At 46.2% G+C, this 16,449-nt stretch overlaps 1 protein-coding gene across 1 annotated transcript in view; it reads right to left on the bottom strand.

The window, feature by feature from the left end:
• The window catches only part of zbtb11 (zinc finger and BTB domain containing 11), a 47,054-nt gene extending 40,576 nt beyond the window's left edge, over positions 1 to 6,478 (bottom strand). The window contains 1 exon segment of the mRNA XM_065009475.1: positions 6,069 to 6,478. Coding sequence (XP_064865547.1) covers positions 6,069 to 6,378 — 310 coding nt within the window. The 5' untranslated portion in view covers positions 6,379 to 6,478.
• Between the last annotated feature and the right edge of the window lie 9,971 nt (positions 6,479 to 16,449).

Genomic DNA, 16,449 nt, shown 5'->3' with positions numbered 1-16,449 from the left:
GGTGTGTTGATAAGGGAACCAGTGGTGTGTTGGGAACCAGTGGTGTGTAGGGAACCAGTGGTGTGTAGGGAACCAGTGGTGTGTTGACAAGGGAACCAGTGGTGTGTTGGGAACCAGTGGTGTGTAGGGAACCAGTGGTGTGTTGATAAGGGAACCAGTGGTGTGTAGGGAACCAGTGGTGTGTAGGGAACCAGTGGTGTGTAGGGAACCAGTGGTGTGTTGACTAGGGAACCAGTGGTGTGTTGATAAGGGAACCAGTGGTGTGTTGATAAGGGAACCAGTGGTGTGTAGGGAACCAGTGGTGTGTAGGGAACCAGTGGTGTGTAGGGAACCAGTGGTGTGTTGACAAGGGAACCAGTGGTGTGTAGGGAACCAGTGGTGTGTTGATAAGGGAACCAGTGGTGTGTAGGGAACCAGTGGTGTGTAGGGAACCAGTGGTGTGTTGATAAGGGAACCAGTGGTGTGTAGGGAACCAGTGGTGTGTAGGGAACCAGTGGTGTGTAGGGAACCAGTGGTGTGTTGATAAGGGAACCAGTGGTGTGTAGGGAACCAGTGGTGTGTAGGGAACCAGTGGTGTGTTGATAAGGGAACCAGTGGTGTGTAGGGAACCAGTGGTGTGTTGACAAGGGAACCAGTGGTGTGTAGGGAACCAGTGGTGTGTTGATAAGGGAACCAGTGGTGTGTTGATAAGGGAACCAGTGGTGTGTTGATAAGGGAACCAGTGGTGTGTAGGGAACCAGTGGTGTGTAGGGAACCAGTGGTGTGTAGGGAACCAGTGGTGTGTTGACAAGGGAACCAGTGGTGTGTAGGGAACCAGTGGTGTGTAGGGAACCAGTGGTGTGTTGATAAGGGAACCAGTGGTGTGTTGGGAACCAGTGGTGTGTAGGGAACCAGTGGTGTGTAGGGAACCAGTGGTGTGTAGGGAACCAGTGGTGTGTAGACAAGGGAACCAGTGGTGTGTTGGGAACCAGTGGTGTGTAGGGAACCAGTGGTGTGTTGATAAGGGAACCAGTGGTGTGTAGGGAACCAGTGGTGTGTAGGGAACCAGTGGTGTGTAGGGAACCAGTGGTGTGTTGACAAGGGAACCAGTGGTGTGTAGGGAACCAGTGGTGTGTAGGGAACCAGTGGTGTGTTGACAAGGGAACCAGTGGTGTGTAGGGAACCAGTGGTGTGTAGGGAACCAGTGGTGTGTTGACAAGGGAACCAGTGGTGTGTTGACAAGGGAACCAGTGGTGTGTAGGGAACCAGTGGTGTGTTGACAAGGGAACCAGTGGTGTGTAGGGAACCAGTGGTGTGTTGACAAGGGAACCAGTGGTGTGTTGATAAGGGAACCAGTGGTGTGTAGGGAACCAGTGGTGTGTTGATAAGGGAACCAGTGGTGTGTAGGGAACCAGTGGTGTGTAGGGAACCAGTGGTGTGTAGGGAACCAGTGGTGTGTAGGGAACCAGTGGTGTGTTGATAAGGGAACCAGTGGTGTGTAGGGAACCAGTGGTGTGTTGATAAGGGAACCAGTGGTGTGTAGGGAACCAGTGGTGTGTTGATAAGGGAACCAGTGGTGTGTAGGGAACCAGTGGTGTGTTGACAAGGGAACCAGTGGTGTGTAGGGAACCAGTGGTGTGTAGGGAACCAGTGGTGTGTTGATAAGGGAACCAGTGGTGTGTAGGGAACCAGTGGTGTGTAGGGACCCAGTGGTGTGTTGATAAGGGAACCAGTGGTGTGTTGAAAAGGGAACCAGTGGTGTGTTGATAAGGGAACCAGTGGTGTGTAGGGAACCAGTGGTGTGTAGGGAACCAGTGGTGTGTAGGGAACCAGTGGTGTGTAGGGAACCAGTGGTGTGTTGATAAGGGAACCAGTGGTGTGTTGATAAGGGAACCAGTGGTGTGTTGATAAGGGAACCAGTGGTGTGTTGATAAGGGAACCAGTGGTGTGTTGATAAGGGAACCAGTGGTGTGTTGATAAGGGAACCAGTGGTGTGTTGATAAGGGAACCAGTGGTGTGTTGATAAGGGAACCAGTGGTGTGTTGATAAGGGAACCAGTGGTGTGTTGATAAGGGAACCAGTGGTGTGTTGATAAGGGAACCAGTGGTGTGTTGACAAGGGAACCAGTGGTGTGTTGACAAGGGAACCAGTGGTGTGTTGATAAGGGAACCAGTGGTGTGTTGATAAGGGAACCAGTGGTGTGTAGGGAACCAGTGGTGTGTTGATAAGGGAACCAGTGGTGTGTTGATAAGGGAACCAGAGGTGTGTATGGAACCAGTGGTGTGTTGATAAGGGAACCAGTGGTGTGTTGACAAGGGAACCAGTGGTGTGTTGACAAGGGAACCAGTGGTGTGTTGACAAGGGAACCAGTGGTGTGTTGACAAGGGAACCAGTGGTGTGTAGGGAACCAGTGGTGTGTTGATAAGGGAACCAGTGGTGTGTTGACAAGGGAACCAGTGGTGTGTTGATAAGGGAACCAGTGGTGTGTTGATAAGGGAACCAGTGGTGTGTAGGGAACCAGTGGTGTGTTGATAAGCGTACCAGTGGTGTGTTGATAAGGGAACCAGTGGTGTGTTGATAAGGGAACCAGTGGTGTGTAGGGAACCAGTGGTGTGTTGATAAGGGAACCAGTGGTGTGTATGGAACCAGTGGTGTGTTGATAAGGGAACCAGTGGTGTGTAGGGAACCAGTGGTGTGTTGATAAGGGAACCAGTGGTGTGTTGATAAGGGAACCAGTGGTGTGTTGATAAGGGAACCAGTGGTGTGTTGATAAGGGAACCAGTGGTGTGTAGGGAACCAGTGGTGTGTTGATAAGGGAACCAGTGGTGTGTTGATAAGGGAACCAGTGGTGTGTTGATAAGGGAACCAGTGGTGTGTTGATAAGGGAACCAGTGGTGTGTTGATAAGGGAACCAGTGGTGTGTAGGGAACCAGTGGTGTGTTGTCAAGGGAACCAGTGGTGTGTAGGGAAACAGTGGTGTGTTGACAAGGGAACCAGTGGTGTGTTGATAAGGGAACCAGTGGTGTGTTGACAAGGGAACCAGTGGTGTGTTGACAAGGGAACCAGTGGTGTGTTGACAAGGGAACCAGTGGTGTGTTGACAAGGGAACCAGTGGTGTGTTGACAAGGGAACCAGTGGTGTGTTGACAAGGGAACCAGTGGTGTGTTGACAAGGGAACCAGTGGTGTGTTGACAAGGGAACCAGTGGTGTGTTGACAAGGGAACCAGTGGTGTGTAGGGAACCAGTGGTGTGTTGATAAGGGAACCAGTGGTGTGTTGACAAGGGAACCAGTGGTGTGTTGACAAGGGAACCAGTGGTGTGTTGACAAGGGAACCAGTGGTGTGTAGGGAACCAGTGGTGTGTTGTCAAGGGAACCAGTGGTGTGTTGACAAGGGAACCAGTGGTGTGTTGACAAGGGAACCAGTGGTGTGTTGACAAGGGAACCAGTGGTGTGTAGGGAACCAGTGGTGTGTTGTCAAGGGAACCAGTGGTGTGTAGGGAAACAGTGGTGTGTTGACAAGGGAACCAGTGGTGTGTTGACAAGGGAACCAGTGGTGTGTAGGGAACCAGTGGTGTGTTGACAAGGGAACCAGTGGTGTGTTGACAAGGGAACCAGTGGTGTGTTGACAAGGGAACCAGTGGTGTGTTGACAAGGGAACCAGTGGTGTGTTGACAAGGGAACCAGTGGTGTGTTGACAGGGGAACCAGTGGTGTGTTGACAGGGGAACCAGTGGTGTGTTGACAGGGGACCCAGTGGTGTGTTGACAGGGGACCCAGTGGTGTGTTGACAAGGGAACCAGTGGTGTGCTGGTCAGCTGTTTGTTCACCCACAATTGCTAATAACCCGTATAATAACCCGCGTAATGGCCCGTGTAATAACCCACATAATAGCCTGTGTAATAACCCGTGTAATAAACCGTGTAATAACCCACATAATAACCAGTGTAATAACCCGTGTAATAAACCGTGTAATAACCCATATAATAGCCCGTGTAATAACCCATATAATAGCCTGTGTAATAACCCGTGTAATAAACCGTGTAATAACCCGTGTAATAAACCGCGTAATAACCCATATAGCCCGTGTAATAACCCATATAATAGCCCGTGTAATAACCCATATAATAGCCCGTGTAATAACCCATATAATTACCCACATAACCTGTGTAATAACCCATATAATTACCCTGTGTAATAACCCATATAACAACCTGTGTAATGACCTGTCCGCCCATCTAGATGTGATAAAGTTGAAATCACCTGCACCTTACCCGCTAATATAGAGAATGCGCCGTAGACTACAGCCAGACGGCGCAATGATTTTTTTTTTTTAATTTTCGAGTAAAAATGTTGGCCTATTTGTTAGTCAACTTGTCTATAATTAGATACGTGCAGCTTCTCTTCTGTCTTATGCTGCCCTAGAAGAATAAATAAAACCTAAGAATGTCTTTGCTCCCGCAAAAAAAAGTAGAGATAACAGAGAACCTCACCAGAATGTCATAAATCGATAGAATGGATGCGTCAATCTAGTTATCTGTTAACGATACTTTGTTTTTGCGGAGCAAAGACGTTTAGGGACCGGGGAGAAAAAGTTAGGGACCAGGGAGAAAATGCAACAACTCTAAAAACTGAACTCTGTGCAAAATTTCCAAATGACAGTTTGACTGTTTTAGTTTCAATACAGTTCAAATACAGATTATAGAACATCATGCTCTGTTTTTAGAAAGTTTGATACTTCAGGATTTTGGCAATGAGACCCTTTATCTACTTCCTCAGCGTCCGATGAACTAGTGGATACATAAAAAAGTGTTTCGGAGTCTAGTATGCTAGCAGATAGCGCAATAACTTCAAGTCTATGGGTAACGCTAGTTAGCATTGTTTCACAAAACTACTTTACTATAACTGCTTCAATCCCTGATCACACTTCTAGTCGATGTCATAGCAGCGTTGGCTATCAAACCTCATGCGGCAGGTAGCCTACCGGATTTAGAGTGGTGGGCCAGAAACCGAAAGGTTGCGGTTCGAATCCCGAGCAGACCAGGTGAAGAAAAATCTGTCGATGAGCCCTTGAGCAAGGCACTTAACCCTAATTGCTCCTGTAAGTAGCTCTGGACAAGAGTGCCTGTTAAATGACTAAAATGTAAACTGTAAAAACATGTCATCGGGTTCAAAGGTCGTTTCTCGCCTAACTGTATATGTTCAGGCCGTCAAATCAAATCCTTCGATATGAAGTTGTTATTTTTTAAAGAATATTAAAACGTGTGATTTTCACGAGGTTGGAGTAACATGTTCAACTACTTAAGACATTGGCTCTAATCTAGGTTGTGCATTAAGATTGAGAAACGAACACCTAAAAAAGGAAGAATTTTTAACTTCGCTTATTGACTTGGCCTGTTCGGCAAGCATTCACAGAAGTCTCATGATGTTGCACCTCTGGGTTTAGAAACTGTGGGCCTGAACGTTGCGGGCATAGGTAAGGGTAAGGCTTAAAATCCATGCCTGGTACTGGGCTCTAGTGAAATATTGCGTGGATAAAGGGCACAACCCTAAACCCGCCTAAACAACCTGCACATAACTTAAAACTGCAATATTTAACTTTTGGGTAACCCACTAAATTCACATAGAAATTAAGCTTAAAGATATGTCATTCTCATTGAAAGTCAGTCTAAGAAGCGGTGGTGTATCTGTTCTGTCTACAATTTCTATGCTTCCCGTTTAGTTGTTGCTGTCTTTTACATTTGGTTTGGTACACCAGCTTCAAATAGCTGAAAATACAATATTTAATATCTGAAAATACAAATTATTCACAGCTGTTTAGATGGTACAATGATTGTCTGTAGAATGACTTTGTTTTGTCACAAACTGAAATTAGGCGGACTATTAGATTTTTGCAACCAAGAAATGGCGGAATGATTGCTGCATATTGCTCCTTTAAGCGTACGATGCATTGATTGACCTGGCTAGCCATATGGCAAACAAACTGCGAAGGAAATATACCAGCTGGTGCTTTCTTTTACGCGTGTTCTTTTGGCCCAATAAACAAAACAAAAAAGTGTTGCTAAATAATTTAGCTGTAAAATTATATTTACCTCTCCACCAATACTTCTGAGAAATTGATTCCCATGTGTGATGCTGGTTGAGGTGCTCTTCTCCGGTGACAATGTGTGACTCGTCGATAAGTTCCTTCCTCCGTCCTGCCTGCAACACCACTTCCAACTCGGTGAATTCATCCAGGCCCTTCTGCCTTCTCTGGTAGTACAGTGTGCCATTCCGCACGACATAGCAAGCGGCTGCTTTACGTATCTTTCTTTTAGTATTGCCATGGGTCCCCGGTGCGTACGGCTCCCGCTCATCAGTCAGATAGCGTCTGATGGCTAAGTAGCTTTCCTCGCACGACATAACCTTAATTATTCGCGCACACAACTAAAAAAATACGCTATTTATTTCGAAGAGAAAGGCATCTTCGAACTTGTAATTTTAAATCCGTATAAGTGCCACATAATATACAAAAAAAAAAATACAATATTTCAGGTTATTTTTGAAGGGGGAACGCAGTTCTTGACCGTGAGGGGTGGACTTGCATGAACAGACAAAATGGCTGCTGCACAACCGGATGTGGCGTGAGAAATGGCGGAAGAGCAGAGATACTGTATGTAATGGCGAGGTAATCTTGTCTCCGCCCTAACAGTGTTCGTACGTGTCCCGAAGGCAGGTGGTCTGCTAATCGTGGACAGATTAAACCCTCTCGCTTCTTCTCGTCCTTCTCATTCTTTGAGGTTTAATGGCGGAATACAACCTACGGGTGTATTCACGCCACCTACTGTACAGGGTAAGAAAACAAAAATATTCATTTGGAGGGGGGCAGAGGTCTGATACCAACAGTCTGTTCTCTCCCTTACCGTCGGGCATCGGTCTGACACAATTTCTATATACACGGAGTACACAATTATGAGAACACCTATTTAATATTGAGCTGCTCGCTTAGCGAGTACCACTTCCTCCTGGCGTGAACTCGAGGCCTCTGCCTCACAAACACAACTGCCCCCCTCAAGTGTCTATCCGATCGCTCCACCTCAAAAGCTAGCTAATGAGGCGAAGCAAGAGGGACACTTCAGGCTTGGGAGTAAGTGCCCCATCTACTACACCAACACACATCTGCTGCTACCAGATTCTTATAGTTTGTCCATTTTATACTTTATTTTACATTTAGAAAGACAATAACAACATAATGACGACATAACAATAAAGAATAGAGAGGGGGGGGGGGTCGCCTGGAAACGCAGGACACCCAGCGAGCCCTGCCACAGCAAGCCAGGCATCATGTGTGACCAGGCAGGAGTCAAGCCTGGGGGGTACAGTTCACAAACAAATACAGACCATTAATATATTAGGCTCTTTGATATACAAATGAATTCATTTTTAAAAATGTAACTAACTATATTTAACTTTTATAGTGTCCCAGAGACCCTCTAGACCTGCAGGACTGATGTGGCTCTTTCCGTACTCAATAAATACACGAATTCCCTTAACCCAATGTCCATGCTGAAGCACTGAGGTTTACACTGTTTCCAATTCATAAGTAATGTTCGTTTGACCGAACAGTGCAATGGCGCGTGGCTCTAGGTCGGATATTGTCTGTGTGTTTACTTCCTCGTAAACACACTATCCACCCTACTTCCTCGTAAACACACTATCCACCCTACTTCCTCGTAAACACACTACAGGACAAAGTGGAATACATACGTTCACGATTCCAGCCACGATATCAACTACTTCTGTCCAAAATCCTTTTGACAGCCGGACATTTCCAGAACAGATGCATTTAGTTTACCAACCTCACCTCAGCCATGCCAAAATTTGAAAAAGCTTTGATTTTTTCAACAAGTGAGGTTTTATATAAAGCCCTTATGTAAGAACTTAATTTGAATAATTCTAAACCTCACACAGTTGGATTCTGCTGATGTTTTTCCATATTGCATCCCGCTCTACTGCGGTGAGAGATTTACCCAAGTCTATCTTACAGTAGAACTCGATGTAATAATGTAATGATTGCTATGTTCTGTTACAATGTATTCCTCTAACCACTCCCAGCTGCCTACTATTCCCCATTTGTACAACCCATGTATTCCTCTAACCACTCCCAGCTGCCTACTATTCCCCATTTGTACAACCCATGACAATGGGTATCTGGTATTATAAGACTTCATAACCACACGACAATAGGCATTATAAGACTTCATAACCACATGACAATGGGTATTATGAGACTTAATAACACATCGCTGTCCTCACCTCAACCCCTCCTTCACCTGATCCCCAGATGTCCATCTGTCTCCCCTGTATCAACACATCTCTGTCCTGACCTCCTGACCTCAACCCCTCCTTCACCTAATCCACAGATGTCCATCTGTCTCCCCTGTATCAACACATCTCTGTCCTCACCTCCTCACCTCAACCCCTCCTTCACCTAATCCACAGATGTCCATCTGTCTCCCCATGTATCAACACATCTCTGTCCTCACCTCCTCACCTCAACCCCTCCTTCACCTAATCCACAGATGTCCATATGTCTCCCCTGTATCAACACATCTCTGTCCTCACCTCCTTCACCTGATCCCCAGATGTCCATCTGTCTCCCCATGTATCAACACATCTCTGTCCTCACCTCCTCACCTCAACCCCTCCTTCACCTAATCCACAGATGTCCATCTGTCTCCCCTGTATCAACACATCTCTGTCCTCACCTCAACCCCTCCTTCACCTGATCCACAGATGTCAATCTGTCTCCCCTGTATCAACACATCTCTGTCCTCTCCTCCTCAGCTCAACCCCTCCTTCACCTAATCCACAGATGTCCATCTGTCTCCCCTGTATCAACACATCTCTGTCCTCTCCTGACCTCAACCCCTCCTTCACCTAATCCACAGATGTCCATCCGTCTCCCCTGTATCAACACATCTCTGTCCTCACCTCAACCCCTCCTTCACCTGATCCCCAGATGTCCATGTGTCTCCCCTGTATCAACACATCTCTGTCCTCTCCTCCTGACCTCAACCCCTCCTTCACCTAATCCACAGATGTCCATCTGTCTCCCCTGTATCAACACATCTCTGTCCTCACCTCCTTCACCTAATCCACAGATGTCCATCTGTCTCCCCATGTATCAACACATCTCTGTCCTCTCCTCCTCACCTCAACCCCTCCTTCACCTAATCCACAGATGTCCATCTGTCTCCCCTGTATCAACACATCTCTGTCCTCACCTCCTCACCTCCTCACCTCCTTCACCTAATCCCCAGATGTCCATCTGTCTCCCCTGTATCAACACATCTCTGTCCTCACCTCCTCACCTCAACCCCTCCTTCACCTAATCCACAGATGTCCATCTGTCTCCCCTGTATCAACACATCTCTGTCCTCACCTCCTCACCTCCTCACCTCCTTCACCTAATCCACAGATGTCCATCTGTCTCCCCATGTATCAACACATCTCTGTCCTCACCTCCTCACCTCCTTCACCTAATCCACAGATGTCCATCTGTCTCCCCTGTATCAACACATCTCTGTCCTCACCTCCTCACCTCCTTCACCTGATCCACAGATGTCCATCTGTCTCCCCATGTATCAACACATCTCTGTCCTCACCTCCTGACCTCAACCCCTCCTTCACCTAATCCACAGATGTCCATCTGTCTCCCCATGTATCAACACATCTCTGTCCTCACCTCAACCCCTCCTTCACCTGATCCCCAGATGTCCATCTGTCTCCCCTGTATCAACACATCTCTGTCCTCTCCTCCTGACCTCAACCCCTCCTTCACCTAATCCCCAGATGTCCATCTGTCTCCCCATGTATCAACACATCTCTGTCCTCACCTCAACTCCTCCTTCACCTAATCCACAGATGTCCATCTGTCTCCCCTGTATCAACACATCTCTGTCCTCACCTCAACCCCTCCTTCACCTGATCCCCAGATGTCCATCTGTCTCCCATGTATCAACACATCTGTCCTCTCCTCCTCACCTCAACCCCTTCACCTAATCCACAGATGTCCATATGTCTCCCCATCTCTGTATCAACACATCTCTGTCCTCACCTCCTCACCTAATCCACCTCCTTCACCTAATCCCCAGATGTCCATCTGTCTCCCCTGTATCAACACGGTGCTCTGCTCCCGTCCCCCCAACACATTCCACAGCTATCTGTCCTTCTACAGAGAACCCTTCACTTTCACCTTTGATTCTATCATTTATTTAATATCTCAATGTTCAAAATGTCAAAACCCAACACATCGATCCAAAACCCTTTACTCCGACCAAAAAAAAAAGACTCATAACTCGGCTCGGATTTACTAGATTCCACGACCACATTGCTTCTCTCACTTCCAGTTCCTGTCACTCTTATCTCTACTCCATCTGATTCAAACACAACATCCGCTTCAGACCAATCAGGACAGGGTTTGGGGTTTGTCAATGAGAGAAGTGACAAATTCTTCCGTAGTTGTTAATTTTCATTAAATCTATAGGCACAACCTAGACTCGAGCCAATGTCTTAATTAGTTGAACATGTTATTACTCCAAACTTGTGAAAATGAACAACTGACACGTTTACATTTTCGTCCAAAATAACTTAATTTGGAAGGAGGGTCTTTGATTTGACACCCTGCAGATCCTTAGTTCAACACGAGACAACCGTTAGACTCTTAGCTAGCCAACATCACCATGACTTCGCCTAGAAGTGTGATCGGGGATTTCTATTGGAGAAGCAGTTTCTGCCTATCTTTATACGGGACGGTCTTTGATGATGCTATGTGCATTTCTGACCACAAGACGGCGCTATGTGACAACAAACCAAGCTGTTTTCCTCTTTCCCAAAGCTTTACTCATGATTCATATTTCAAATGAATTTTCCAGTATCATTTAGGCAATATATTTAAATGGCCTGATAGAAAATGAGCAAACATTGACAATAAATATTGTTGGAACAATAATCAACAACATCTCAAAATCAGCAATGACCTTCCTCCCAAGTCCCAACCACCTGATCCAGTCGAGGATCCCAGATGACTGTCAGGTACCAGTGTAACTAAAGCATCGTTGTCTCCAGGAGCCCTCAAGGAAGGGAAGGAAGCTTTAAGGAATAGGGAGGGATTTGGTTTTGCAAAGCGATTTCATGCGTGTGTGTTGTTGTTGTGTATTAAGTCCAATCATATCCATCGCCTCTCCTCCTCCCCCCATCTCCTCCCCTTATCCCCCCTCTCCTCTGTCTGGTCTGGGCAGCGCTCTCCGTTCTGTCTGGAAGAGATAATTGAACAGCCTCCACCTCTGAAGGGGGTTGCTGGGCAACAGCCCTGGGTGACTCATCACATCGCTGTTTTCTGATGAACCGTATCCTAGCTATCCTCATCTAACAACAGTCCTGTTGTCTGTCTGTGTGTCCCTATCTCTGACTGTCACGTTCTCTATGTGGTCAGTTGACACACTGGGGCTGTCATAGGTTTGAAGCACACTTGTTCATACACATAGGCCCTAAAGACACGCATGTACGCACACACAAGGCCTTACAAACAAGGCCACATATAGCTCCTGAGAGACTATAATGTATGAATAAACACTATTGTCACAGGGATTCCTGTCAGCTTTTACCAAATTCATTTATATTGATGATAAAGAAAGGACCAAAAGGTAATGTCCCCTACAGTCCAACCTTGAAATGTGATGGTTAGGAGAACTATCCCTCTAGCAGGGCAGTGCTCCTATTGGTCCTTCGGTCTTTAAGAGAACTATCCCTCTAGCAGGGCAGCGCTCCTATTGGTCCTTTGGTCTTTAGGAGAACTATCCCTCTAGCAGGGCAGTGCTCCTATTGGTCCTTTGGTCTTTAGGAGAAGTATCCCTCTAGCAGGACAGCGCTCCTATTGGTCCTTTGGTCTTTAGGAGAAGTATCCCTCTAGCAGGACAGCGCTCCTATTGGTCTTTAGGAGAACTATCCCTCTAGCAGGACAGCGCTCCTATTGGTCCTTTGGTCTTTAGGAGAACTATCCCTCTAGCAGGACAGCGCTCCTATTGGTCCTTTGGTCTTTAGAGAAACTATCCTCTAGCAGGGCAGTGTATCCTCTTTAGATAACTATCCTTTAGCAGGACAGTGCTCCTATTGGTCCTTTGGTCTTTAGGAGAAGTATCCCCTCTAGCAGGGCAGTGCTCCTATTGGTCATTTGGTCTTTAAGATAAGTATCCCTTTAGCAGGACAGTGCTCCTATTGGTCCTTTGGTCTTTTAGAGAAGTATCCCTTAGCAGGACAGCGCTCTATTGGTCATTTGGTCTTTAAGAGAAGTATCCCTGTAGCAGGACAGCGCTCCTATTGGTCCTTTGGTCTTTAAGATAAGTATCCCTCTAGCAGGACAGTGCTCCTATTGGTCCTTTGGTCTTTAAGATAAGTATCCCTCTAGCAGGACAGTGCTCCGATTGGTCCTTTGGTCTTTAAGAGAAGTATCCCAGTGCTTAGCAGGACAGTGCTCCTATTGGTCCTTTGGATTTTGTTTGGTAGTATTTGTTCATACAACGTCCACTTACTGCCAGCAGTATGTCTGTTGACTCATTCGTGACTGTGTTTACTGTACTCATGACATTTCCAAGAGTATTTAACTTTTCCACAATAAATTACATGAATGTCTTACTAAAGGGCCTGAATGTCATCCACACTACAGTCTTCAATGTAGGAAAGAGTCCTTTAACCTTGAGGTTTCTCTGTCAGCTCATTAATACATCTGTGACACACAACACGACGAAGATGATTGCAGTGTTGGTTTGTATTGTGCCTGGCTGACGGAGCACAGTAGCAGGAAGCTGATGGGATACCAGCTCCACAGCAAGGCCTCATGATTCTACTCACATTTATAGACACGAGACTTGCGCGCTCAACTTGTCTTCAACTCAGAGGTTCCGTTACATTTCTCCTGCCCTGTGTGAGTTATTGGCCAGGTCCCAAATTGCACCCTATTCCATATACACTGGTCAACAACAGTGCAAAGGGAATAAGGTCCAATTGACAGCCTCCATGGTAGGTGACAGAGTAGGTAAAGACATAGTGAGCAGTTGATGCCGGAGGTGAGTAACTGCCGATCTGATGTTCAAAAGTTCTTGTGGGTTATAAGAAATGATAGCGGATACATGGAGTTGATATGTCATTAAAATAAAGGCCAAGATAATCATAAAAGAGCAAAGTACGGCTCCATCTTTCCTTCAGAGTGTGTGTGTGTGTGTGTGTGTGTCTGTTGGTGTGTATGTGTGTATGTATGTGTGTGTGGTGTGTGTGTGTGTGCCTGTTGGTGTGTGTGGTGTGTGTGTGTGTGCCTGTGTGTGTGTGTGTCTGTTGGTGTGTGCCTGTATGTGTGTGTGTGTGATGGAAAACTACTCCAGCACCAAGGCAGCCCTACTCAGCTCCATATCACTGACCATGACCCTGACAGAGCAGAACGAAGGAGAGGAGAGGAGAGAACAACAGAACAGAGCAGAGCAGAACCAGGCTGAACAGAACAGAGCAGAGCAGAACAGAGAAGAACAAAGCAGAACAGAACAGAGTGGAACCAGGCAGAACAGAACAGAACAGTGGAACCAGGCAGCAGAACAGAACAGAGTGGAACAAAGCAGAACAGAACAGAGTGGAACCAGGCAGAACAGAACAGAGTGGAACCAGGCAGAACAGAACAGAGTGGAACCAGGCAGAACAGAGTGGAACCAGGCAGAACAGAACAGAGTGGAACCAGGCAGAAGAGAACAGAGTGGAACCAGGCAGAACAGAGTGGAACCAGGCTGAACAGAACAGAGTGGAACCTGGCAGAGCAGAACAGAGTGGAACCAGGCAGAACAGAACAGAGTGGAACCAGGCAGAACAGAACAGAGTGGAACCAAGCAGAGCTGAGCAGAGTGGAACCAGGCAGAGCAGAACAGAGTGGAACCAGGCAGAACAGAACAGAGTGGAACCAGGCAGAACAGAACAGAGTGGAACCAGGCAGAACAGAACAGAGTGGAACCAGGCAGAGCTGAACAGAGTGGAACCAGGCAGAGCTGAGCAGAGTGGAAAAAGGCAGAACAGAACAGAGTGGAACCAGGCTGAACAGTAAGGGGCGGCAGGGCCAAGCCTAGTGGTTAGAGCGTTGGACTAGTAACTTCGAAAGGTTGCAAGTTCAAATCCCGAGCTGACAAGGTACAAATCTGTCGTTCTGCCCCTGAACAGGCAGTTAACCCACTGTTCCTAGGCCGTCATTGAAAATAAGAATTTGTTCTTAACTGACTTGCCGAGTAAAATAAAGGTAAAATAATAAAATAAATAAACAGAACAGAGTGGAACCAGGCAGAGTGGAGACAGAGCCGGGAGAGGCAGTGAAAGATAAGCCAATCTCCTCTCTGTCTATTTCCCAGCTGTGTTTGTCCTTTCTGCAGACAGACACCTTTTTCTTCCCAGGGCTCTGAATGAATAGGATCCCATGGACCCCAGAGGGTTATTAATCTCAACACCCAATCACAGAGGGGTATTAATCTGAACACCCAATCACAGAGGGTTATTAATCTGAACACCCAACCCCAGAGGGTTATTAATCTCAACACCCAATCACAGAGGGTTATTAATCTGAACACCCAATCACAGAGGGTTATTAATCTCAACACCCAATCACAGAGGGGTATTAATCTCAACACCCAATCACAGTTGGTTATTAATCTCAACACCCAATCCCAGAGGGTTATTAATCTCAACACCCAATCACAGAGGGTTATTAATCTGAACACCCAATCCCAGAGGGTTATTAATCTCAACACCCAATCCCAGAGGGTTATTAATCTCAACACCCAATCACAGAGGGTTATTGATCTCAACACCCAATCACAGAGGGTTATTAATCTCAACACCCAATCACAGAGGGTTATTAATCTCAACACGCAATCACAGAGGGTTATTAATCTCAACACCCAGTCACAGAGGGTTATTAATCTCAACACCCAATCCCAGAGGGTTATTAATCTCAACACCCAATCACAGAGGGTTATTAATCTGAACACCCAATCCCAGAGGGTTATTAATCTCAACACCCAATCACAGAGGGTTATTAATCTCAACACCCAATCACAGAGGGTTATTAATCTGAACACCCAATCACAGAGGGTTATTAATCTCAACACCCAATCACAGAGGGGTATTAATCTCAACACCCAATCACAGTTGGTTATTAATCTCAACACCCAATCCCAGAGGGTTATTAATCTCAACACCCAATCACAGAGGGTTATTAATCTGAACACCCAATCCCAGAGGGTTATTAATCTCAACACCCAATCCCAGAGGGTTATTAATCTCAACACCCAATCACAGAGGTTATTGATCTCAACACCCAATCACAGAGGGTTATTAATCTCAACACCCAGTCCCAGAGGGTTATTAATCTCAACACCCAATCCCAGAGGGTTATTAATCTCAACACCTAATCACAGAGGGTTATTAATCTGAACACCCAATCTTAGAGGGTTATTAATCTCAACACCCAATCACAGAGGGTATTAATCTCAACACCCAATCCCAGAGGGTTATTAATCTGAACACCCCCAATCAATCACAGAGGGTTATTAATCTGAACACCCAATCACAGAGGGTTATTAATCTCAACACCCAGTCCCAGAGGGTTATTAATCTCAACACCCAATCCCAGAGGGTTATTAATCTCAACACCCAATCCTAGAGGGTTATTAATCTCAACAACCAATCACAGAGGGTTATTAATCTCAACACCCAATCACAGAGAGTTATTAATCTCAACACCCAATCACAGAGGGTTATTAATCTACACACCCAATCACAGAGGGATATATTAATCTCAACACCCAATCACAGAGGGTTATTAATCTCAACACCCAATCACAGAGGGTTATTAATCTGAACACCCAATCACAGAGGGTTATTAATATCAACACCCAATCACAGTGGGTTATTAATCTCACAAAACCCAATCCCAGAGGGTTATTAATATCAACACCCAATCACAGTGGGTTATTAATCTCAACACCCAATCACAGAGGGTTATTAATCTGAACACCCAATCCCAGAGGGATATTAATCTGAACACCCAATCACAGTGGGTTATTAATCTGAACACCCAATCACAGAGGTTATTAATCTCACCACCCAATCACAGAGGGTTATTAAACTCAACACCCAATCCCGTGACTGTACGGTGACTGTGTTTCTATAGGACAGACTAGGCAGAACCAGCCTACCATGACTGTTCGAACCAGTGACTGTGTTTCTATAGGACAGAGTAGAGCAGAACCAGCCTACCGTGACTGTGTTTTTCTAAGAGCAGAACATAGGACAGAGTAGAGCAGAACCAGCCTACTGTGACTGTACGGTGACTGTGTTTCTGAGCAGAACCAGCCTACCGTGACTGTGTTTCTATAGGACAGAGTAGAGCAGAACCAGCCTACC

This window comes from Oncorhynchus nerka, linkage group LG25 (genome assembly GCF_034236695.1).
Source record: "Oncorhynchus nerka isolate Pitt River linkage group LG25, Oner_Uvic_2.0, whole genome shotgun sequence".
Classification (NCBI taxonomy): domain Eukaryota; kingdom Metazoa; phylum Chordata; class Actinopteri; order Salmoniformes; family Salmonidae; genus Oncorhynchus; species Oncorhynchus nerka.
This window is presented reverse-complemented; position numbering and strand designations above follow the sequence as displayed.